Here is a 26,971-nt window from a genome sequence, read left to right on the forward strand (position 1 = left end):
TATATATATATATATATATATACATATATATGTATATATATATACATATATATGTATATATATATATATATATGTTTTTGTTGTTGTTGTTTTGTTGGTCGTGGGCTTGAACTCTGGGCTTGGGCGCTGTCCCTGCACTCTTCAGCTCAAGGTGAGCACTCTACCACTTGAGCCACAGCACCAGTTCTGGCTTTCTAGTGGTTTATTGGAGACCAGAGTCTCATGGAATTTCCTGCCCAGGCTGGCTTTGAACCATAAACTTCAGATCTCAGCCTCCTGAGTAGCTAGGATTACAGGTGTGAGCCACTGGTGCCCGACACATCAAATATATATTCTTGGACTATGTATTCTATATATTCTTGATCTAAAATATGCTTATTTAATAAATACCTATCAAAGTAATAAGAATCAAACATGTTAACCATGTTAACAATTATCGTTCATTCTCATTGATATTCTTCATTTCTGGTTTTTACTCTTCTACGATTTGGGCTAGTTTTTACTATTCACTTCAAGATGTTTGTGTCATGTAAAATGAAATAGGAAGAGATGCCTCAGTGACTGAAAGGTATTTTCTCATGAACATATCAAGAGTTGCAAAGTATTCTATTAAGATTCAGCAGCGGTAATTCAATTTCACGTGAATGCATTCTAACATTAATAGTATGAAAGAAATGGACTGCCTTAAATTCTTTGAGCACTAACTTAGAAACATTATGAGAACACATTGAAAGCTCAGGAGACTGTAATGGCCAAACTGATCTCTTGATTATCAGAATCTCATCACCTGATGATCAGAAACTAGGCATAAAAAATGATTAAAGACACTCAGATCTATAATGACACTGCCATTTTCACTTTACAACCTGTTTTCTGATGCCAGAACATGGAAATATATGGCATAGTCACAATAGAAAGACAATGGAATGTCAGTTGGTGAAGGTTTGACGATGCTCACTTAGGAAGACTCTGAGTAAATGACTAATATCTAAAATGTGTCCATGGAGCTTTCTCCTACTGATACCATCTTATTCTTCAGTGGCCCTCACATTATCCAGTCCTTTCATTTCTATAGAACTTTACAATCTAGAGCTCTGCTAAACTGTGTACTTGGAGATTTTCAGATACCAGAGCTGTTGGGAGTACATTACCGGCAGAAACCATACTGGCTTGTGGCCACTCTAAATGGACATAATCTTAGAGAACAGGTTTTTAGAATTTCTACCACCATTGTCATCATCATCACCCCCATCCTCTTCATTGCTTCCATCCTATTTACAACGAAAATCCATTACTTTCTTCTTCATGAGCATTTCCCTCATTTGCATCATGAGAATTCACTTAAAAAATGTTGCACGTTCTCTGTAGGAGGGTGAAGAATAGAAATTAATAAGTAACCACCAACTGACGTACGAATGTGCTAAAAATGAAGGACTAAGTAGGTTCACAATGTACATGTCACAAATTTACTTAAAATCTAGACATGATCATGGAACCATTTCAAAACATTTCGTTTCCCAATTGAGGTCAGTTTAGTGATCAAGATGCACTGTAGTCATGAATTGCTACACTGAATTGAAACCCTTCCGTACAACTACTTAAATAAAAAATCATTTAAGAAAAATAACTACTGTCAATAGAGCAAGGAAAAGACAGTAATAAACAATGATGCAATATTGGGAGGTGGAATGCTTACAGTTATTTATCACACCCAACACAAAGAAGAAAATGGCATTTTTCTAGGGCAGACTAAAATGTGCTATAGTAACAATCAAACCTGCAAATCTTAGTTCCCTAAAACCACAAAGGTTGACTTCTCCTTTATGTGAAATACTTGTGCAGGTTCACGGCTGAAGTGAATGGGGTACAGCCTGGGCTGTCCAGAGCTCTTGCTCCGGGAATGCAAGGCTATCCACCCTCCTTGTCGCGAGGAGGTTCCCATGCAGAAGCAGGAGGTTCTGACACAGTGTACAGATGCTCTTACTGCTTACTACCAGATGTGACGAAGCTGCTTCCTATGTTCATTCACCAAAGTCAGTCACATGGCCAGACAATACTAAAGGCCAAATGCCCGACACAGAATCAGAAATGGCATCCATAAGAAACTGAAGGAATAGGTATTCAGAAGTTATCAAATACTCACATATATATATAACATGGAAGCAGTCTACCAGCACGTGATGTGTTTTGTTTTCAGACACGGTTAGCAGTGTAACCTGAAAAAACCTTGGTGCTATTGGTCATTTGCATACTTTATTGTGATAGGGGAGAGGGATGGGATATTTTGTCTGTGCATAACACACATGTATAACTATATATTCAGTTTATAAATATTTAATATATAAATACTGAATATATAAATATGCAAATGTTATAACAATATATTAGTATTTAAATATAAGGCTTATATTTAGATATTCAATATATAAATATTTCAAATGCATATTTTTTTTATCTTGGTAAAACACTGTTGCCTTTGGGCTGGGGCATGGCTATATTAGAGCACCTGGCTAGCAAGGATGAAGCCCTGAGTTCAGACCCCAGTAGCACGTGCATGCACTCGCGTGCGCACACACACACACACACACACACACACAAATACACACAACTACAACAACAACACCTGCAGCTTTCCATGAGCACTCGAGTTTTCTCTCATCTGCCTTCATTGAAGTTTAGCAGAAATGTATGTGGACATTTTAGTGGCTCCCACTGGAAATAATTGTTTACTTTGCTTCGTGAAGAGCAAGAATTATATAACAATTCTATTTGCTCTTGAGGTTATTTCCTTGAGTTAAACCTAGGCCAAACAAATAGACATCGTAAGCAAAGCACACAAAAAACATTTTTACAAAAAAAGCTGACTGTGTTCTGAATTCTTTATAATTGTCTCAGTATTTTCATAGAGCATTAGACACAACAGACACCATCTAAAAGAGTACATCTCGTTTATTTTCAGGATCTCCAACCTGTTCTAAAATGACATTAGATAAAAATAAAGATGGTTAAGCATCTTTATTCTCAGCAAGGAGGGGCGAGAATGGGAAAGTAATGACGCTTCCCGCAAATAATCTGAACACACTCGCATCCATTTCCTAACACAGAAGAGATTTACGTAAGGAAAATATGTGCAAGGTACAGCCTACATATTCCTATAACTGCTTTAATCAAACTTTATCGAATTAACCTGTCTTGCCACATCTTTCTTCAACTATTTGTTAACAAATTGATAAACACTGATCCAGAAATAATGGTAGTAAAAATAAATTTCTTCGACACATGCATTCTTTTGTAAACTTTATTTCAATTTTAAATCAATTCAAAACATTCATTTTTGGTCCCTAATATAATCTCATTCCTTAACATTTTTCTTCCTCCCTTCAAGTAAAGGCTCAAGAAATATCTCAGAAATGTCTCTATCAGGATTCAGCCCTCACTTTTCTGAGTTTTCATTTCCCTATTTCTGGGTCAATAATAATCTTGCTTTTTGTTTGCTTGGCAGTGAGGAAGAATCTATAACCACTGGGAGGAAATTTTCTGTCACTGACACAGAACAAAGCGTGTCAAGAATGCATTTGTGTGTGTGGGGGGGGGGTGAGAGAGAGACAGAGATAGAATGTTTATACTCTCCCATACTAGATACATAACTTTATTTTAAATTTACCTTTTTTTTTTTTTTTTTTACTGGTACTAGGGTTCGAACTCAGGGCCTTCAACCACTTGATTTATGTTCTCAGTCCTCCTTTTTTTTCCTTTAGTTTATGTTAGTGTTACAGTTTTGGTTTTGCCGAGGCCCAGGCTGAGACTATAACATTTGGCTCCCACAGAGCTGGGATTGCAGACATGCATCACAATATCTGTCCTTAGTGTCCCTAGCATGGTGTTAGGATGCCTAAAACTGCATCAAATTACTTCATCGAGGGGTCCGGGATGCCTAATGGCCAAAAGGCAAGGGTTTCGAATGCAAAACTTAGGGCCAACTGCATAAGAGTCACTGCCTGAGGGTACTTGTTAAAACGTAGGTCGTTCTGGGTGCTGGTAGCTCATGCCTGTAATCCTAGATACTCAAGTGGCTGAAATCTGAGCGTTGAAGTTCAAAGTCAGGTGGGGCAAGAAAGTCTATGAGAATGTCTGTCCAAGGAACCACTAAAAGAAGCCAGAAATGGAACTGTGGCTCAAGTGGAAGAGCACTAGCCTTGAGTGACAGAGCTAAGGGAAAGCACCCAGGCTCTGAGTTCAAGTCCCAGTCTTGGCACATGTGTACACATGTGTGCACTCACAGACACAGACACACACACAGAGCGCACAAAAAAATCAAAATCCAGAGGTAAGCCCACTACATGCATTTTCACAAGTTGCCAGGTATTTTTTTCAATGAAGAGCTCTGGTATATGATAGGAATTTAAAATAGTATGATATTCACCTGGGTGGTCAGTGTTTTAAATAAGCCAATGGACTTTCAGAAAGGAGAAGCCACTTCCTCCCTCAATCCCACCCACCCCCATACACTCATTATCTCTCTCTTACCGTCCATCCACACTAGTAACTTTCCCTGACAGTTCCTTCTCAGAACGTTAGACTATACCTCCAAGACCAAAGACGTATGTGTGCACACCTGCAGATCCACCACACACAGACATGTGTGTGCACAAACGCACACATGTTCTATGCTCAGATGGGCATGCACACATCTGCACAGCCCACGCTTCACACACATACACACCCACACCACACAGATTCACACACACAACCCAAGTGCTGAAAATGTGTATTGGTGCAGGAAACAAACATTCAGTGATCTAAACAGAGTTGCTGAGTACTGGGAAATGGACCCAAGTGGACTACACGTAATGACTTAGCGATTCGCAGGGAAACCATTTTCTCTACGGATTTACTGATGAAACTACCTCCAAAACATCCCTTCGTTATTTCAAAAAAGAAAATAGTCTCTCTAATTACACTCATTCTGGTGGATGCTTCTGACCCAAATACTGCTTTTAAGGCTGTCTGTACAGTGCTGAGTTTCTTCAGCACTGGAAACAAGGCCATGGATATAAATAGAGCAGCAAGTTGGCCCGGGAGTGACTCCCAAATGGGGGAAAAAAAAGGATTCCAAGCGATTTCCTACCAAAGAAAGCTCCTTTCTGGATAAAACTCTCAGGAGCTGTATCAGTGTAAATTCCAGATACAGCACAGGAATGTCAATTATTTGGGAAATACTGGTGCCAAGCCCCAGGCCATTAATCACCAAGGTTATTAAATACTGAGGCATGTTAGCAAAGAAAAATACATTGAAAAATCCAGTCAATTTTTTAATTTTAAATACATTAGATGCGGGCAAATCAGTAACACCACCCCTCCCCCCCACCCCGCTCCAGTATACAGTCCTGTAAACACCTTTAAAAATAAGGCTCCAATTTCCCCACTTCATCCATCACTATCACCAAATATGATTCCATGTTCCAGTCAAAAGGAACAACTCAATGTTCTTGGCAAACTTTTTGTACCTTCTACAACTCTACTTACACTCAGTTATGTCGCTCTGAGTCCTTCCGCATTTACCCTCTACAAAATAAATATTAGTTTATTATTTTCTAAGAAAGGTTTTCTACAGATTTCAAACTTAACACACCTTTAAACCAGTCCTCAGCATGTTGAAGATCTGTTCGCGTTTTCATGAACACCTAAGGAATGTTCAAGATGTTAACTGATGTCTCAAAAGTGAAGAGTGTGGTTCAAGCAAGTAGCAAACAAGAGAAAACATCTCATTAAGAATTTCATTTTAACCCAAGTGCCAGATGGCTCACGCCTATAATCTTAGCTCCTCAGGAGGCTGAGATCTGAGGATCACAGTTCAAAGCCAGCCTGGGCAGGAAAGTCCATGAGATTCTTATCTCTAACTATCCAAAAGCCAGAAGTGGAGCTGTGGCTCAAGTGATAGAGCACTATCCTTGAGCAAAAAATTAAAAATTAAAATGTAGCAAGCAGGCCCTGAGTTCAAGTACCAGGAGGGATACACCAAAAAAAGAATCTTTTTTTTTTCCCATTGGCGATAATGGTCTTATGGACTTCCCTACCTGATCTGATCTCAGCCTCCTACATAAGTAAGACTACAGAGCCTGGCTTATATTTAATTTTTTTAAAACTACATGTTTCAATAGGAATTTGACAGTATGTTTGATTGCCCAGACAAGATTTTTTGGCAAAAAGAAACAGATTTAGAGGGAAAGAAAGGTAAAGCAGAGAAAGATTTGAAGATTTGAAAGGCTATTTTCTATTGTAGCTTAACTTGACAGCCTCTAAGAACATAAAGATGCCATTAGTGAATGAATGCATAAGTAAAATGTAGTACCTACACCTAAACCTAAAACGTATCATCATTTCCTATTTACAAAGAAAGAAAATAGTATCACATGTGACTACAAGGATGAATGTTTCCTTTTTATTTTTTTGATAATGTATGTATGAAATTTATACTTATCACTTATTAACCCTAAATATAACATTCATCATATAATCAACCTATAAATAAAAAGAATAGCTATTTCTGAAAATTCCTTAAAGGTAACATATTTCTATTTCTGAATTGCATATAATTCATCTAGTTCTTTATATTTAAAGATATGTTAAGGATTTGTTCTTAAAAGATGATCTCCACCAATTCTAATATTTTAATATTTTAGAAAACTATGGAATGACCACCTATTATCCTCTCAGCTTAGGTATAGTTATAGGAAATTAAGACAAAAAAAATAAAAAGAGAAAGGGGCATACCTCCAAACTCATTCTAATGACCAATAAAAGTGTGATACCAAAGCCAAATAAGGATATTACAAGAAAATAAAATTACAGGTCAGTGCCCTGATAAGCAGAGATGAAAGCCCTTCAGTAAAATACAAGCTAGCCAAATCTAATAACACATTTAAAGAAGCACATACCATAATCAAGTGGAACTTAGCCCTAGGATGCAAAGATCTGGAATGCTTAATATATTGAATCAACTAATATGATCTGCTGCATTAGCAGAATGAAAGATTTTTTTAAAAAATCAAAACATATGGCTGAGCACCAATAGTTCACACTAGTAATCCTACTCAGAAAGCTGAGATCTTAGAATTATGGTTTGAAGCCAGCCTGGGTAAGAAATTCCATGAGACTCTTATCTCCAATTAACCACCAGAAAAGCCAGAAGTGGAGATGCGGTTCAAGTGGTTGAGTTCTAGCCTTGATCACAATGAAGCTCAGGGACAGTGCCCAGGCCCTGAGTTCAAGACCCAGGACCCGGCACAAAAACAAACAAATATATGATTGTGCCAATAGTTGCAGAAAAGACATTTGACAAAGTTCATCACCTTTTTTTATATTAAAAAACAACCTAGTAACAAATGAGGTATAGAATGAATATGTCCACACAATCATTACTCCATGACATAAATGAAAGAATCACTGACCCTATGAGTTAACTTTGTCTCTATGTAGTATCTCTGTGGGGTAACAAATTAAGTTCAAAGTTCCAACTGTTACTAACCACTTATCTGAGCAACTAGTTTTCAATCTGTGCACATTTCTGCACTTTTTAAGTTTTCCTGCCAGTTATTTCAACCTGTTTACAAACAAACATAAAAGCCCAATTGATAATCATAGCTTTTTCCATCACCATTGTCCCTAATTGTTTTTGCCACTCTGTGAATATTTAGCAAAGGATTTCTGACAAGTCTTAGAACATCAGTATGCCAAGTTGGGTCTCTAGCAAGGATTAATACATGGCAAAAAGCAATTTCTCCTTTTCCTCATTCTTATCCCCCATCCCTTTTTTTTTTTTTTTGGCATAGCTTTAAATCCTAACAACCTGAAAGAATGAAGCCAATCCAGAAGTATTTTATCTGTTTTTGGTAAACATATGATTGTATGCCTTCAAACACATGATCATCCAAGCCAAGCACACTTAGTGCACACATGTACATAACATACACATATACAGACACACACTTACACACTTCATACAAACCCAGCTACACCCTGTTTGAGAAACAATGACCAGACCTAGTCTAATCATCTTATATAAACTTGATTTAGTTTCTTGATTTATGGCTGAGGAAAACAAGACAGAGAGTTTAAATAAAGTGATTTAAAAGTAGGAAGATAAAAATTCCAAGTAGTGTAGTTAAGACAGCACTGATATTGTTCAGCTGAACTGGAAAAAAAATAAGGGGAACGAAAAGACAACGATGCTTCTAGCATGGGCACCTTCCTTATCTTCAACCTAAGTGCTTGCCAAAGGCCAAAAAAAAAATTAATGAGACAAAATCCCCTTCCATACTTTATTTTGAAACTGACAATATAATCCCCTTAGTAGAAAAGATGTCAGAACAGAATGCTTATCTGTGACTTTCACCTTACCTCCCAAAGCACATAAATTACTTCTTTTCCACTCATTAAAATTGGGCTAAAAATATATGCTAATTTCCATAACAGTGGCTTGGCCTGTAGGCAAGTTATGCCCTCTTCTCCACAGCGCAAGTTCCAAATGTTTATCGAATGAGAGAATGAATGAAATCAGTAATTATATTTTTACTTCAGAAATTTCCTCTTTTCTAAAGTACGAGCAGGCACTTCATTTTCAATCAAACTGTATTCATAAAGCTGCTTTGTTCAATGGCAACTCCTCTGTGCGGCAGCTTCAAGATTCATAATAAAAGAAAAATTGCAGCAAAAGAAAACGTCTTGATGTTGATGGAGGCCACAGATAAGAACTAGTAGAAACCCTTCACTGTGATCAACTGCAGAAGTATTTGTCCTGTCATTAAAACAGAAAATATGTAAATCTAGGTGGAGGAGCCAATGAACTGTTTTCTAAATGGAACAGACTTTGGTACTGGGAAGTCGACTAAAAGGCTATCTACATATTGATAAAAGTCAAACCAGAACTGAAGTTTTTTGAAAAGCTCTGTGTTATGATAACACAAAACAAGAGGGAAAAGGGACGCATTTCATTTCTTATTTTTCCCCTGCAAAATCCCAGTTGGTGTGAAGTGGGCCCTTGAGCTTTGGAAGGATGAAGGCCGGCAGAAGGTCCGATGAACAGACAGCGAGGCAGCTCCACGCTGTCAAGTGTCAAGACAAATCAAAACTCCTGAGGCATAAAGTTTTCTAACCCTTGCCACTTCCTGTGAGAAATGTCGGCTTTCATCTTTTACCAAGCAAGTTAAAAGATGAAGACTTCAGCCTGTCCTGGCTCTTCATGCAAATGCTGATGCTCCCAGTGTATCTGCGCAAAGCCTTTAGGGTCTTGCTCAGGATGGTACACAGCAGCTTCCCTGGGAAGTTACCAAACATGCTCGCAGCAGACACCGATCAACGGATGTAGAAACCTCTCTATGATGCATATTTATCTCTATGTATCTATTTCCCAATAATAATATTCACTTCTATTTATAAGATTATATTTTTGTTGCTTTGTATGTCCCTCCCCCATGGTATAACCCCTGCTTTCACTGTATTTGATGTCGGTATAATTTGTGGAGGGGAAGGGAAAAAACAAATCGTTTAAATAGGGATACAGGTGGACCCATTGCAACAATGAGATATACAAGTCGTTATGTCGAAAACGAACTTTACAACTTTGGGGGGGGAGGATTGAGTTGGGGGGGGGAGGATGGGAAGGGATGGGAAGGGAAAACAAAAGAGGAGGCTACAATGCTTGATAAGAAATATACTCATTACCTTGCCCATGTAATGTAACCCCTCTGTACAGTATTTTCACAATAAAATAATAATAATATTCACTTCTGTATCCATTGATTAGTTATATTTATTTCCTACCAGTTGATCTGTGTTCACTCAAAAATGAACTGATAAACCTTTCTAAAATGGTTAGTTTTTAATCACTATTTCTGAATTTCTAACATTCATTTTCAGAATGTGCTAAGGGTTGATTGTGTCTTTCATCACTCAAGTGGAGAACTTGAGAACCACCATGTCAGAAGATGGGGCCCAAAGACAAGTTTCAGGCTGGTGAGGATTCCACTCTTACCGATAGCTACGTGCCACCATGAAGAAAACCTGCAGGAGTGAGTATTCTTCCCTTTCAGCCTCCTGCCCTGTGAGGATGCAGATCCAAGGCCATGCCACATGCTAGCACCACGAGCAAGAGCCCACTAAGAGAATAAACTCTGGACTTCATAAACACTCCCAGCCTAAGGACTGTGGTTAACAGATACATAGTATGACAGAACATACAGACTTGCTTCCTACAAAGTAGGTAAGGAATTACAGCTAATTGGAGTCTATAGTAATGAAGTAGAACAATGTACTTCCATTACTGAAATGTAATGCACACGGCCTTAATGGCTTTCATAACCCCTCTTATTATGCTGCATGTATGGAGAATTGGTGCTTATAAAGTCATATTGGCATTAGGAGATTTTCACAAGTCAAGCTACCTCCTGACAGTTTTCAAACTGGATTAAGCCCAAGAGTATCCATACTAGGTGCTTTGCATTCTAAGGAAAGGATATAAGAATTGGCCTCATGTTTTGTGGGTCAAATCCCTCTGTTTAGTTCTGTAAAGGCCCAGTGGATGTCTCTTCATCCTTAGGGAAATTGCAATACTTGTTTCCCTTTGCTTCTGTGGTGGTGTCCTGTGTGTTCTTGGCCCCCAAGCCTGGTCCTAGCCAGGGCCTAGACTCTGCTTTTGTATCATTTATCCCAAAGCCCCTCTTTATCTTTGTATTTGGACAGGCTGCTTTCCAGCTCCTGTAATATGGCCCTCTGGTGCCCAGTTGCAAGGGCTCATATGCAAGACTGTACTTGGATTTTGACTCCTTCCTGTTTTCCTGATCTTCCAGTCAGATTTAGGATACTTGGAATTTTTTCAGAGTCTCAAGATCAGACTTCTTGGTCTCACAGAACTGTGGTTGTGGTGTTTCCTGGATGCCTCCTCTTGTTGTTGTTGTTGTTTTTTGCTCTTTCTTTTGCTAACCCAGGCTTGACAGTCAAGACTCAATGTTTGCCTCCATGGAGAGTTAAAGATCACACTGGAGCTGGGCACCAGTGGCTTACGCCTGTAATCCTAGCTGAGCTCTAAGGATTACGGTTCAAAGCCAGCCTGGGCAGGAAAGTCCATGAGACCTATACCTCCAATGAACGACTCAGAAAATTCCAGAAGGGGCTCTGTGGCTAAGTGGTAGAGCGCTAGCCTTGAACACACAGATGCTCAGGGACAGAGCCCAGACCCCAGGTTCAAGCCCGAGGACCAGCAAAAATAAATAAATTAATACATAAGACCACATTGGGGTTTATCATAGGAATTCCACCCCACTACATACACCTTCAGCCCAACAGTAGGAAGCATTTTATCACTAAAATAATTTTTATAGACATTCATGGAACAAGATGATTTTTAAAGATTATATAAGAATTTATTCCATTTCTGTGGCATTTTTTTTCCTTTTGTGACAGGCCAGGGATTGAACTCAGGACCTTGGGCACTGTCCCTGCTTCTTTCTCAAGGCTAGCAACACTCTATCAGTTGAGCCACAGCTATACTTCTGGCTTTTTTCTGGGCGGGGGGAGGTGGGGAAGATAGTTAATTGAGGATAAGAATTTCATGGACTTCCTGCCTGGGACTGGCTGCAAACTACAATCCTCAGATCTCAGCCTCCTGAGTAGCTAAGATGACAGGTGAGAGCCACGTGCACTCAGCTTCAGTTTCTTCTTTTAAAAATGTGCTCCTCATTGCCTGCACCTGGAATCACTGATTTCCCTCCTGTACCCGGTAGACTACGCCTACAGAGGAGGAAGGAAGGGAAAAGCTGCCATCTGCCTTTTGACACACAGGAAAGATGTCAAGGAAGAGTCACATACTCTTAGAGATGCACTACAGCTTTGCAAACTCCTGGACTATTACCATTCTTGTCTCAAACCCTGGTATGTGGGTTTAACGATGAGATTCCAGCATGTCTTCGCAAGTGAATCTGCTTATGCATCTTTCTCATTTAACAATATAAACATCAGGCTAAATGAAACAAAAGCACTGTGACAGTTTTCCCTGCAAGAACCTAACACGGATAAAATCTATGAATTAGGAGAAGTTCCTGGCTCCAGGGATTGCTATAGTAATGCCCCAAGGCTGGAGCAAGTTTAAAAGTGCTGGCAAATGCAGGCTAATTTCCTCACTTTTCTGAGAAGGATTCAATATATCTATCTGGCTTTAAAAAATAAGACACTCAAAGTGGGAAAAAAAGACATTTGGCTAACTCTCCTATAAATTATTGTGATAAATTATACAGAAGCGAAAGGTAATTTATACAAATTCTTATTTCATAAGGGAAATCGTTCATCCATCTTTCACAATGAAAGCTTACTACTCAATAAAGGCTCAACGAGCTAGGTACTGGTGGCTCATGCTTATAATCCTAGAGGCTGAGATCTGAGGATCAGGGTTCAAAGCTAGCTAGGGAAGGAAAGTCCATAAGACTCTTACCTCTAACGAACCACCTGAAAACTGGAAGTGGAGCTATGGCTCAAAGTGATAGAGCACTACCCTTGAGCAAAAAGCAGCTCAGGGACAGCACCCAGGCCCCACAACTGACGAAAGAGAGGAGAGGAGAGAGAGAGAGACAGAGAGGGAGAAAGAGAGAAGGGGAGGGAGAGGCTCAACTAAAACAGTAACCATCGAGTGTGTGAGTGTGCGTTGTATCTATAAGACTTCCTCACTCCAAAAAGATACAACCTCTGGAGCATAATCTGAAACCTACAAAATAAAATGGGCTCTTTCCAAATCTGATTTGGGGCTAATCGTAATCTGTGCAGCAGGTCTGCACAGATCAGTAAAGAAGAAAATGTAAACACCTACAGATCACTCTTTATATGAAAGGAAATTGCTGTCTTTCATATTTTTTTAAAAAAGCAATTCTCTCTGACATTGTGAAATCCATATGAAATTCCACGTAAACTTGCAGTTACTTATTAGGTAGCTCTGGGAATAAATAATTCAATATATTGCTATGACTCTAACAAGAAATGAGTAGTTTGCCACAGCAAATCAATAAATGGTGGCTGTTATGCCATTTGAAATTTTTCCTTTTTTCTCCTTTTATAAAAATATTAATTAGTTGTACAAGGTGGAGGGGGGGGTTCATTTTTAACCTGCCTGTACAGAATGTACCTTGATTAGACTCACTCTTCCCTCACTCCCTCTCATCTCCCCCATTTCCAAAACAATCCCAACAAGCTTCACTGTTCCATTTTCACACATGTACATGAAGTATTTTGCCCACCCTCGCCCTCTCTGTTCACCCTTCCACCAACTCTACAAGCTCTGGACAGGATGTGCTTTCCATTCCTGATGTATGTTACTTGTTCAAAGGGGTTTCATATGAAATTTCACACATGCGCATACTGTCCTTTGACCCGAGGGAGCCCTGGCTTATACTCATCCCCCCCCCACCCCATCTTCTACCCACTACTAGTCAATAGCATTCAGTGACTTCCGCCTGACATCTGCACTCCTAGGTGCCATGTGTTTTGGTGCTACTCAATCTCTAACATTCTCTTTATTATGTAACTTGAAATATGAAGGCATTTCCTTTAAAACTCATCAGTCATTCAGGCAGGAGCTGGAAGTATTTACACCTATTCTTTTAGAGTTGAAGTGATCTCAGCTAATGGGTGGTAGAGTAGACAACTCTGCTTACCCATGGTTGAACCCATGAAGTCATGCATATTTTAACGTGTTTCCTTTTACCTCTCAACATGAAATTCTTTGTTTATAAAGAAGTCTCATTCTCTATGCAAGATATTTGGCCCAAAGGTGCCTAGAATGATTATAAGTTCAATTTTTAATAGTCATGAATTTAGAGAACTGTACGGAAAGGTTTTTTATTTTCCTATTGAGAAATGTCACAATTCATAGCTACCTTCGTGGATACTATGAGCTGACTCAGTATGAAAGTTTATTCACAAAGCAGTCAATCCTGCATTCTGTATAGACACTGCTAAATTAAAGATACGTGGGGCATTTGCTATGAAGTTTAAGCGACAAGTGTATCCTTACAACTTAATGGAGATGACAGTTTGCTCTCAAGCAGGGTTTAGGTGCCAGCAGCTAAACCGCCATTACCTTGTAAATATCCAGAAATCCACACTGGTGGTCAAATCTGGTGTAGAGTTCGTTCAGCATGCTGATCACTTGCATGGGCGTACACTGGGCACAGATGGCAGTGAAACCAACGATGTCAGAGAAGAGCATGGTGACATCATCAAACTTCCGGGCCTGCACCTGCTGTCCCTGCCACAGCTGCTGGGCTACGTCGCCGGGAAAAATCGAGTAGAGAAGATCCACCGTCTTCTTCTTCTCTTCTTCCAGGGCCTGGTGAGTTCTTTCTAAAGTGGCCTTCAATTTATCCATCCTCTTCTTCAAGCCATCTTGAGCTTTCGCTTGCTCGCCAACCAAGATGACATCTCGGGTGGCGTCATGAATAGGGATGTCTGAAAGGTGCAGGCCTCGGCCCATCAGCTCATCCAGCTTGTCCACGCACGGTGAGCCCAAAAACAAAATGGAATTTGATTCTGGGACGTGGATCATCTGTCCCTTGATCTCCATCACCTGTGAAATTGACATGGAATTTCTGTCAGTACTCTTCCCGTAGCAAGTTGGCCAATCATCACATCATCATCATCATCATCGATTTGATGAACAAGTAATGCTTTGTTAACTCTACTGACTAACTCTGTTCGTACAAATGAATTTTAATCTGATTCATCACCAGGGTAAACATCATGGTTTAGCATAGAAACACAATTGCTTTGTATCTCCTTCAGCCAAGTTCTAAAGACTACAGTGAAAAAGGAAAACACTGAAAAGGGAGACAGGAAAACAAGTTTTCTTCAAGATAGAAGTACTCGCAGGTACATGATAGAAGTGATTTATGGGCCAATTCCAAACCTTTCAGTTTGCTTAATAATATTAGAATTAAGATAAATCCATCTGGCAAAATAACTACCTTTAACTGTTATTAAAATAATCTTCCTTCCAAATAATAAATACAGAAACTTCAGCTGAACCACAGTAATTGTTTGGCTTTATGTAAGTCGTTTATTCATCAGTTCTAGTTCAGGGAAAAAGTAGCACTGACTAGATTAGTAGACAATTCACTTTTCTAATTCCAAAAAAAAGAAAAACCTCACAGTTCAACAAAATGAATACTAGAAAGCTGGCACTTAAAAGATGGGAAAGTCCAGGAGATGTGGGGTAAAGGAATGAAGTGGGAGAGAATGCCATCATAAAATTCAACCCATATCCTAGGAAACTTTCCTAGGAAAATTGAGGGGTGGGGTGGGACTGGGAGGGATGGGGAAGGATCATGAAAGGGGTGATATTGATCAAAATGCATTGTACGGATAAAACTGAATGGTAACCCCTCTGGACAACCACTTAAATAAAAAGATCATTTAAAAATATAAATGTTAAAATCTCACAAATAATCGAAACCAGGTGTCATTCCATGAGTATTGTCAGAAAAATAACATGTTCATAAAGCTACACACAAACACTCAAATTAGAATAGCACTAAAGGAAATCAGTAAGATTTTTTTAATTGAGGATTAAACATTTGAATCCATCAATATGACCTTTCCCAGGAGAAGAGGAACAGAAAGAAGTTATGATTCATTCTGTGATCTTGCCTTGGTAACTTCAAGAGCACATGGGCAGGATTCGTGGGCAGCAGGAGGGGGAGAAGAGTGTGGACTAACTACATATGGTTATTTGGGCTGGACTGAAGTCTGTCAGCACACCTGGGAAGGAAGCTGGCTGTCACTATGGGAAGAAATGGGCCAAGAGTTGACGGAGGAGGCTGGGAATCAGTGTCATCCATGTTGCTTCCATTACCACCCAGACGGTGCTCAAGGTATTCATTTCCCTTTATGTTTTCATAGCATGACGTTGTTGGGCTTGTTGGTGGATCAGGAGGAACAGAGCAGAGATGGAGGGGGAGAGAGGGAGGGAGGACAGAACTACTAGGGAGTTGGCCTTTTAAGTCTACATAAACACATTCCACCTTGTTCACTCATCCCATTTACCAAGATCTTATTTATATGCAGAAATAAAAACATTTAATCCTCATGAAATGACATGCTCACTTTGCAAAGTTTCTGCCACCGATTCACTGAAGTATATCCTGGATGTTTTCTATTTACTTGTTCTATGTGATAAGGGTGACCGGGTAAAATATGGTTCCCCTTTCAAAATCACGAAAGAAAATCGGCTTAGGCCAGACAACAAAGTGGAAGAAGGTCTCAATTTCCCACACAAGGTAGACTCACAAAAGACACTAGGGTATGATCTGAGTACAAAGGATGCAATTGTTCTAGAACATACTTTGGGATTGTCTTTATAGATAAGCTTTTAAGGAAGGGCTATAGTTAGTGATAGCTACTTTCTCATTGTTAGGTTATTAGGACATTCAAAGCAGAATAAGGAAGATACATGTAACTTATACTCCTATCATTAAAAAAATCATAAAGGGTTTTCATTAAAATCTAACAGAAGGGCAAAAAAATTTATGAGCTTTGTAGAGATCATAAAAATAAGAACCACTGAGGATCACGGATTTAAACCTTTTATTCCTTCTCCTTCCTCCTCCTCCCTTTTTTCTCCTCCTTTCCCTTCTCCCTTCCGCCCTCCTTCACTCTCCCCACATTTCTTTCCAATTATTTTCTTTTCTCTTCTCCATTACACTTTCATTTCCCTTCTCTCCTTTGCCTTTTGGACCTCTATTGCATCAACTTCTTCTCTTCCTTTTAGAGTTTATCTGTCCCCCATCCCTATTTCTCTTTGTTCTCCCTCATACCATCACATGTAGTCCACTGTCCATCTTTCTCCCATTGGCTCTTCTGTTTTCTTTGTAGACATCTTTTCTTTGTACTTACTGACTTCCACATTTCCTATCACAAAAGGGCCTTTCTGCTTTGCTTCTATGGAACCAGTGTATTTGTGTGATGTATGTGTAGGTACATAAATGATTAGATATATAATTTGTTGCCTGTAGTAAAATTTGAGTATCTTCAATATACAGAGAAGCTGAGTTGAAATGCTTTTATTATCGCATCAAAAAGCTTAAGACAGAGCTGGCCACCACTAGCTCACACCTGTAATACTAGCTACTCAGGAGGCAGAGATCTGAGGATTATGGTTCAAAGCCCTCTCTAGCAAGGAAGTCTATGAGATTCTTATCTCCAATTAACCACCAGGAAGCCAGAAGGGGCATTGTGGCTCAAAGCAGTAAAGCACTAACCTTGAGAGAAAAAGTTCAGGGATAGTGCCCAGGCTTTGAGTTCAAGATCTACCACCACCACCAACAACAACAACAAAAGTTTAAGACAGCCAGGAGCTGGTGACTCATACTTGTAAACCTAGATACTCAAGAAACTGAGATAGGAGAATAGTATCATAGTTCAAGCCAGGTGGAGCAGGAAAGTCCATGAGACTCTTATCTCCAATTAAATACCCAAAAGCCAGAAGTAGGGCTGTGGCTCAAGTGGTAGAGCACTCACCATGAGCAAAATAGTCCAAGGACATTCCAGGAGGCTGAGTTCAAATTTAAAAGTTTAAGCCAATAATGATTTTGGGGGGGGGGTCTGGTCGTGGGGCCTGAACTCTGGGCCTGGGCGCTGTCCCTCAGCTCTTCAGCTCAAGGCTAGTGCTCTACCACTTGAGCCACAGCACCACTTCTGGCTTTTTTCTTTTTGCTTATGTGGTGCTGAGGAATTGAACCCAGGGCCTCATGCATGCAAGGCAAGCGCTCTACCACTGAGCCACCTTCCCAGCTCCGACAATAATGATTTTTTTATTAATATGTGAACATTATTTTATTTTTTTAACATCTCTTCATATTCACAGATTCTGTGAGGAAAATGTTTATTAACTAGAGAAAAGAGAAAGAGAAGCTAAAATAAATAACTTCTTTTAAAGATATTTTTCACTAGAGTTTTTTTCATTTTATAATGGGAATATTCAACTGGAGCATTTGTATCTCTGTCATAAATAATATTATTGCTGTAATCAGAAAGTAATCTAAATCATTCTTCTTGAATAGAATTTCTTTACTACAATTATAAATTACTAAATCCACATGATTTACAATGATTACCTTAGTAATGTGGAAAACTAATGATAAGAACTACATATTTTTATAGGGAAGAAACAGAATTGTGGAAAACTGTAATATAAAAACCTCTTAAGGCCTTATTACATGCTAAAGTATAGTAAACTTTCAATGGAATAGCATGTGTAAGAAATATAATGTCATAAAAACGATCATATTTCCAAAACTAGCAAGCATAATAAAAGGGGCTAATTAATTCTAGATTTCAGTAAAGAGTTAAAAGTCATAGCATTGCAATTTGTCAAGTTCTGCTAAGTCACTTATATTTTCTATATTTCTATATTTCTGTATAAAAATCTGAGAATCTTTACTAGCTATATCAGTAAATAATTAGAAGCTGAGTATGTATCTTGTAATTGCAAAATTGTACATTTAATGTTTTTGTATTGGTTTGGGGCAATGAGTCTTTTCAATATAATATACTCTAAAAGTATAGGCAACAAAAGCAAAAATACACAAATAGGATTATATCAAACTTAAAGGCTTCTTTACAGCCAGTAAAATCAACAAGAGATAATCTACAGACTTGTTTGCTGAGCAAACAATCTGAGCAAGTTCAAGTCCCTAAATTCAAGCCCAGGTATGAGTATATGGGATTAGTGAGTTCATCACAATTCTCTTCCAACTTAGTCTAATTATATTGTCATTCTCATTAATATATCTATTTTAAGGAACTATGCACTATAGGCAGACATTTCAGTTTAATCTACATTTCAATCTGTTAGTCCTAAGTCTAAAGCTTTACTTAAAGAATTAATATGTGAGTGGCTTTCTGCTTATTCAACATTAATCCACATGAATTACAGCTTGGTATCCATTTTCTCCCTTTGAAATTAGACTACATGTATAGTTCATATTCCCCTGAGTTTCAAAAGCTTTCAAGTTACACTGTAAAGAATTCAATGTTTTCTTAGATCGGAATGTTCCCAAGTCATGTATAAATTAACATAGGATTTGTCTAGCTACTGGGGGGGGGTTGGGGATAAACTCACGTAAAATCATAATCTCTGGGCAAAAAAAAAAAATACATCCGAGGCTTTATTCTCTTGGACTTTTTTCTTTAAAATGTAAATGTATCATCTGATTTAATTTTACTTAACTGAATCAGTTGGAATTGATCCAAGAATGGAGAATGAAAGAAGTTAAGCAATGTGTCCCAGCCCAGGTAATGCAGAGTCACAACCAGAACACAGGTGTAATCACCTTGAGCAAATCCACTAACACCAAAAACCATCTAAAAACACTGTGTGGGCGTGTGTGTGGGCGTGTGTGTAAATGTGCTACGGGAAGCCCTCGGGAAAACTCCAAGGTACCCAAGAATCTTTGCCTTGTATAGAATGTTTAACTCTTCTCCTTCTCATGAGAAACAGATGGCGTAGCCAAACAGTAACTCCACATCTTCAAAATGGGAACCATAAAGTAGCAAGTAATCGGTACAGACTACTATCCTGGGAGAATGGCAGGCTAAGTTAGATGCTGCATATAGATTTACGTAATTTGTATATATGTATAATTTATGTATAAGTTTATACTCACATTTATATATTATATATAATTACATTACATGTAATATATCACATAGTGGAGCTTAAAATAGGTGAGAAAAATATCTAAGTGGCCTAAGCAAAAACAAAAGCCAAACCCTTGAGCTAAAATCTGAACTGTGGGCTGTAATTGCCACCTTTCGGCAGGAGAGTTCGAGGGTAAGACGTGGTGTTGCATTAGCAGCATGCAGGGGCAGCTGAACCTGAGATTCTTGGACTCAACTCTGGCTCTGGAAAGCACTGAAGCGGTCATATATCTTCAATGCCCGAGGGCCTCTGCAGATATTCCGGACCCTTCTCCACAGGGAATACAACCCTAACGTATGCTCCAGGATTTTCCTCAGAATGAAACAAAGTCAAATGAGCACATAGTCATCAACATTCTATACAATATATGCATATGGATAAAATGTGGAAACAAGTAAAATTTCAGAAACATTTTGAGAGGCTTAAGTAATCTGGAAAGTAACTATATTGTATATTTGCATCCAGATATAAATTTCACTAATAACCAAGAATTAAAATAAAATCCATCTTTATAAGCAACCAGAGTCCATGAGCAATCCCCTAGTCTACCATAAGCTGTGTTATCATAGACCTCTATCAAGACCAGAATCTGTTACAGAAAAAAATGTTCTTATCTTCTTCATGCTTTAGGGAGTATCTGCTCTAAAAACCATTTAAAATGAGCTACTAAATCTATTAAGCTTACTCACTGGCTAAGAAATCATTCTTCAGATACATCCATCCAACTGAAAACTAAGATATCCCTCTCGTCTGCACCAAGAATACTGATAATCAGGAGAGAAAAAGCATTATCGAGTGTAGTCCTGGTTTTTCTCTATTAATACTCATCTAGGCTCTTGGAGTGGAGAAACAGACACTTGGAAAATAGGAATGTGGAGAAACAGATGATTGACAGGATCTCCAGTACTTCTGACAGTGTTCTTGTGATGAATTCTGACAATAAATTTTCTATGAAGTGATAGTGTCTGAATAAATGCTTCTAACTCAAGAGGGACTCTGTGTTTTTGTCAGTTGGCTACAATTCAGAGAAATACATATTGGCCATGAGTTACCATTTTCAGAAAGGGAAAATAATTGTATTGTTCCAGAAGCATCAATAAGCCTAGCAAAAGAAAAAGAATAAAGAACATATCCAACTCATCAAGTGTATGCACACACGTAGACTGATAGGCATGAACTGTATTTCTTAATTGTCAATAAAATTCTGTGGTACTTTCTACACTACATGTTGGGAATAATCAATTTTAAATGGTTCTGTTTTTTAAAGACAGAACACCATTATTAATTTCCTTACAAACATGTTTATTACTCTGATGTTCAGCAAAACCTGACAGAAAATTCAGAATGATTCAGCTTCTTTCTTACGCAGCAGGAAAATTTTAAACAAAACTTACAGAAAGTTTTGAAGAAAAGAAAAAGATGCCTTTCGGTGCTGATGTTTCAGGAAAACTTCGGAAGTAGATAATAAAAGTTTTAGTCAAGCCGGGCGCTGGTGGCTCACGCCTGTAATCCTAGCTGCTCAGGAGGCTGAGATCTGAGGATCACAGTTCAAAGCCAGCCTGGGCAGGAAAGTCCATGAGACTCTTATCTCTAATAAAACACCAGAAAACCGGAAGTGGCGCTGTGGCTCAAGTGGTAGAGTACTCACCTTGAGCTGAAGAGATGAGGGACAGTGCCCAAGCCCACAGTTCAAGTCCCATAACCAAAAACCAAAAGTGTTAGTCAAAAAATGATCACCATTGGAGTGAGTGTCTCCTAACTGGAATGCCTGAACATTTCACTGACTTTAGGATAAAGATCTTGCTGGGGAAACACTTCAAGGACACCCATCTCAAAAAGAATTCATGATAGTCATTGTTTGTGTTTCATATTTGGCTGGCGTTACCTGACCCCTGCATTTGAGAATCTGTGACACAAGTAGTTTTAGCTGCAGGTATGTATTTAGATTTCCATTTTACTATCTCTCATCTTGCTTATATACTACTGTTTTTTCTGAACCTGTTAATAGAGGAAGAGAAAACATCTCTAAAGGATTTCTTTTCATCTTTTTTTTTAGTGTATGTACTTTCAGATTAGAAATAAGTACAAAAGCCAAGAACTAGTTATTGCCTGAAAATTTTAATAGAAAAGGTTGCCGATACTTATTCATGTTGATCTTCAATTTGGCTATTACCTATAGAGATTAAAATTGAAACCTTACTCTGATCTGAAGCTCTGACAACATTAATTCTATGTTTTTCCTCTGCTAGATAGATCTCTGTGACTCACTGCTTTTTGATTACTGTTCCTTCAAAATATTTACAGTGTGTTTCTTGTGTCTCAGAACCAGTATTTACAGACTCAAAATTCACTGTTGTTGTTGTTTTTTAAGCCTGTGTTCAAAACAAGAAAAAGTGAAAACCAAGATGGTACTTTTCTGATCCTCTCCAAGATCACTGCTATGTCAGGCATATTTTCAATAAACCATGTGTTGCTTAAGGTCTCACTAGGCAACAAAGGCTGCAATTTCCTTATAGGAATGGGTCTAATAGGATTGCAGTGACAGGCCTTATTGTGCTACAAATGATTGGCTGCAGGGCCTTATGGAGAACGGCATGTTATCTCTCCTTCACATCACAAAACACTGCTGCTGGTGATTCTCACAAATAAGTCCACTTTATTGCATCATTGGCCAGGTTACCTTTCAGATAAACACATGGGGTAGGAGGAGTAGCCCATAGGTGGAAAAGAATGACAAATCCACACTATCCACAGCTAAACCTTGCCTCGTGCTGTTTTTATTCACTTATTAGAATTACCACTCTCAATCCCCATACATCCCAGAATCTACTCAACTTTGAAGATGGGGTTGCCTCTTCTTCCCTAACATTCTCATCTCTGGCTGTACGTTAAAGTCGCCTGAAGATGCTTCAGAATACTTGCAATCAGAGTCCACCAATGAAAAGTAATTGGAAAAGAGGTTAAGTTATATTTCAAGGAAACAATGTTCTCTTTCTGTTTACCGTAATGCCAAAAAAGCCCCCCAATACACACACACACACACACACACACACACACACACACACACACAAGACCTGAGGCAGATTTTTAATACCATTTTCTTACATTCATTTCTAAGTCTTCAAGGTATGAAATTTATCATTGGAATGGCTTTAATTTTGGAAGTAGGTGTTTCTTAACTTTTTAAGACAGAGAAACATAATGAATGTTTAAAACTGGGGAAGCTCTGTATGTGGACTGGTTTTGCTTTCCATCAAGATTATTTTTTTGCATTCTTTCAATTTCTCTCATGTAGTTAAAGAAGCTGAAGAGCCAGCCATCGTAGGAATACTTTGTGTTCCTACTGTTCATGAATATTTATCCATACTTGCTACTGTTCTTTTAGCAAAGACTTTATTGCAATCCATTAGACAGGAAAAATGGAGGCCTGAAAAATTCAGGGCAGCTAGAGATACTTTTCAGTGAGTTCACAGTGGTGCTTAACAAGAGCAAGGTAGATTTGTTAGGAAATGGAAAGACTTGGAAAAAATTATATTAGGTGAAGTAAGCCAGGCCCAAAGAAACATAGGTCCCATGGTTTCCCTTATTTGCAATAACTAGTATATGACTGAGACAAGCAGGAAAGCTCAGGTAAGTTGATGTTAAGCAAAATGAACCCCAAGTTAAGGACTCAAATGTTTTTTTCTTTCTTGCTATTGTATATAACATATTTATAAGATATTTCTTTGTTGCTTTGTATGTCCCTCCCCCATGGTGTAACCCCAATTTTCACTGCATTTGATGTGGGTATAATTTGTGGAAGGGAAAAAAACAAATTGTTTAAATAAGGATACAGGTGGACCCATTGCAACAATGAGAGGTACAAGATGTTATGTCAAAATGAACTTTACAACTTTGTGGGAGGGAGGTGGGGACGGGGAGGGGGGGAAGGGAGTCTGGGGGATTTTGGGAAGGGATGGGAAGGGGAAACAAAGGAGGGGGCAACAATACTTGATAAGAAGCACACTCATTATCTTGCCCATGTAATTGTAACCCCTTTGTATGGTATCTTCACAATAAAAAGTAAAAATTTAAAAATAAATAAACATGAAGAAAAAAAAAGAGCAGGGTAGGAGCTGGGAATGTGGCTTAGAGGCAGAGTGCTTGCCCAGCATGCATGAAGCCCTGCGTTTGATTCCTCAGTACCACATAAACAGAAAAAGCCAGAAATGGCACTGTGGCAGAGAGTTAAACTTGAGCAAAAGAAGCTCAGGCCCTGAGTTCAAGCCCCCAAATTAAGGGGTGGAGAAGAGCAGGGTAAAATTATAAAATTACTATATGACCCCCACAGATCCATAATAATATAATCATCCAGCCAGGCAAGGATCATGGATGATTCTAATTCAGTGAAAGGTATGGGCAAATACCCATTCTCTTCACTTTGTCCACGTCATCAACCTAGGGATTACTTACTAGTTACTAAATACAGTTCCCATCTCAGTGAAGAGATAAGCAACCAACACCTTAAAAACCAAGTGATCTAAACTAACCAGAAGAATGGCTTGCTCTGATACATTAGGAAGTCTAAAACCATATGGGTGCAGTAGTCTTCAAAAAACATTCAATATGATCTAATTATGAGAAAATAATCTGGAAAACTAAATCAGATGGCAGATTTGTGAACAGGAAACAAGAGATCATTTAGAATAAAAGATGAGAAAGAAACTTGAAAAATAAATGCACTATGTAATACTTAATTGGATTCCAGAAAAGATAAGCTACAAATACAATATTGGAGACATTGGCTATTACCAGTTAATCCTCATCCCTTCCTCCTCTCCAGGTAACCAGAGACATCTAACAATCTATTTCTTGTTGCCAGATATTTACTTCTTCTGGAAATGTCATAAAATGGAATCATACAATCATATTTTCACCTATGTGTTTCAGATTCTTTTAGATCCTAAGTCTAAAGTTCATTCATCCTAAGTTCATTTATATTTGTGATAAAAAGCACAGGACCAAGTTTATTCTTTCACGGGTGGATAGTCTGTTGTCCTAACACTATTGGCATGTTTTCCCTATGTAATTATCTTAATAGCCTTTTCAAAAGTCAACTGACAATAAATACAAGAAATTACTCCAGACTCTCCATTTTCCCCATTGATTTGTATCTAGCGTCATACCAGCACTGTGTGGTCTTGTGTACTGTGGCTTCCCAAAGAATTTTGGACTTAGAGAGTGTTAAACTTTCATCCTTGAAGAATGCTTGGGTGCCTTGAATTCCAGACAAATTTTAGGACAAGTTTGTAATATTTTTTAGATTCAAAAGCAGTTTGGTAGAAATTATAAAGAGACTGTAGATCATTTGGGGGTAGTGTTAACAATATTAGTGTTAACAGTATTAGGTCTTGACATCCATGAGATCAGGTATTAAAAAAAAAACAGAGAAAGGCAAAAACAGAAATTTTACAACAACTAAAACATAAAAAATACTTAACTTTCCCAGTAATATTTCCTAGTTTTGTGAGCACAACTCTTGAAAACCCTTTGGTTCAGTTTTTTCCAGTTGTTTTACTTGGATACTAATAAAAATAGAAACAAGTTTTTGCAGTCTATAGCCTTTTTTCATCAGAAAATATCATTTCAGCTGAGAATAGAGAAAGTTATCCTTCATTTCCAATTTAAATGACATGTGTACACACATTTTACTTAGCAAAACTATCTAGCTCAATGACAAATGCAGGCAGGCAAGCTTGTACTTTCCCCAAAATTAGATGGAAAGCACTTCAGTCCTGTAAAGTTTTATTATTAATTCACTTTTAATCACTTGCTATTTATTATTCATTCACTATTAATTACCATATGAACAGTGAGTTTATGCAGGATTCAACATAGCAGATTGAGAAAGTCACCTTCCTATTTCTAATGTGCCAAATGCTTTCTCATAAAAAGGTATCCAAATTTCAAATGCTTTTTTTCAGTATCTATGGACAATATTATGGATACTTTTATTGCATTAATACTCTACATTGATTGGTTTAGAGATGCTAAAAGAAATCTAGCACTCTGGGGCAAAAAATGTCATTTGATTGAATGAGAATTTTGCGCCCATATTCCGGAGACACACTGGTCTTTGTTCTGATGTCAGGGTAAACTAGCCTCAAAGAACATTTTGAAAGTTTTTTTTGGTTCTGTTTTTTACTAAAGCTCTTGAAGACCAGTATGAATTCTTCTTGAAACATTCATAGACTTTACCAGTAAATCTTGAGCACTCATTTGTTTCACTGTCATTTTATATAATAGAATCACAGGAAGAATCATAAACACACTGAAGAACTGGGTGGTTTTTCTTTTTCTGATTCTGCATCCAAGAAGCTATACGACTTTTGATAATTTCCTTGTCTGTAGTCTAGAGGTAGAACCACCAGTTCTATCTATTTTCAAGGACTAATTGGAAGATTAAGAAAAATGATGGAAAAAAAGAAAGAAAAATGATGGATATAAAAGCCTTTCGTAACAAGAAAGTACCATCCTTCTTTCCCCTAATAGATTTATTATTTCTTGGCTACACCATACAAAATTCTCCCGGTGGACTGTCAAAATATCCATTAAGTGTGTGAGAAGCAAGCTTGGCATATTAGCCTTCATCCCCAGGGTAAAATCACATAACTCATGGGTACACTGGGTGAAATACTCACAGCAATGAAATGCTTAAAGCTGTGTGTACCAACTCCTTTTCTTTCTCATTGCTCTTTCTTCTAAATCCTGCAGCAGCAAAAGAGAAACTTAAGAGTGCTACCAATTTCCCTATTTGGTAATTCCATTGTCTTTACAGGAATTCAACCAGTCCCGGGGATTCACTTAAACTAAGCAGTTTACATTTATACCTATAACGCTATTCGCTATGAAGAAAACAAAAGACAATTTCCAAATAGATGATATGTTTCCCCTAAAATGGACCACTTCCTGCCAAAGACTTGCCTGAATGAGCTGCTACATCGCGATCTATCCCTGAAGGTAGCATTAAATAAATTAACTTACTTATTTCTCTTACCTTGAGAATAAAGTTAGTCTCTGTCTCAGAGCTAGAGCTACTGTAAGATATTATTATAAACTTTTATCTTCTGGAAACTTGGAAGTCAAAACTCATGATGACATCAGGGGCTAGCTGATGGGAAGGTCTTACTTCTAGATTGCCTTTTATAGTAAAGGTGATGCCCAGAAGACTTACAGTGACATGGGTAAGGTCAT

The 26,971-nt window shown here is 38.2% G+C and overlaps 1 protein-coding gene across 1 annotated transcript in view; it reads right to left on the minus strand.

Moving 5' to 3' along the window:
- Window positions 1–26,971, minus strand: part of Gucy1a2 (guanylate cyclase 1, soluble, alpha 2) — a 165,837-nt gene that overhangs the window by 65,302 nt on the left and 73,564 nt on the right. The window contains exon 5 of the mRNA XM_013009625.1: window positions 14,123–14,608. Coding sequence (XP_012865079.1) covers window positions 14,123–14,608 — 486 coding nt within the window. The remainder of the gene's footprint in view (window positions 1–14,122; window positions 14,609–26,971) is intronic.

The sequence above is a fragment of the Dipodomys ordii genome, unplaced genomic scaffold (assembly GCF_000151885.1).
Source record: "Dipodomys ordii isolate 6190 unplaced genomic scaffold, Dord_2.0 Scaffold10, whole genome shotgun sequence".
NCBI lineage: Eukaryota > Metazoa > Chordata > Mammalia > Rodentia > Heteromyidae > Dipodomys > Dipodomys ordii.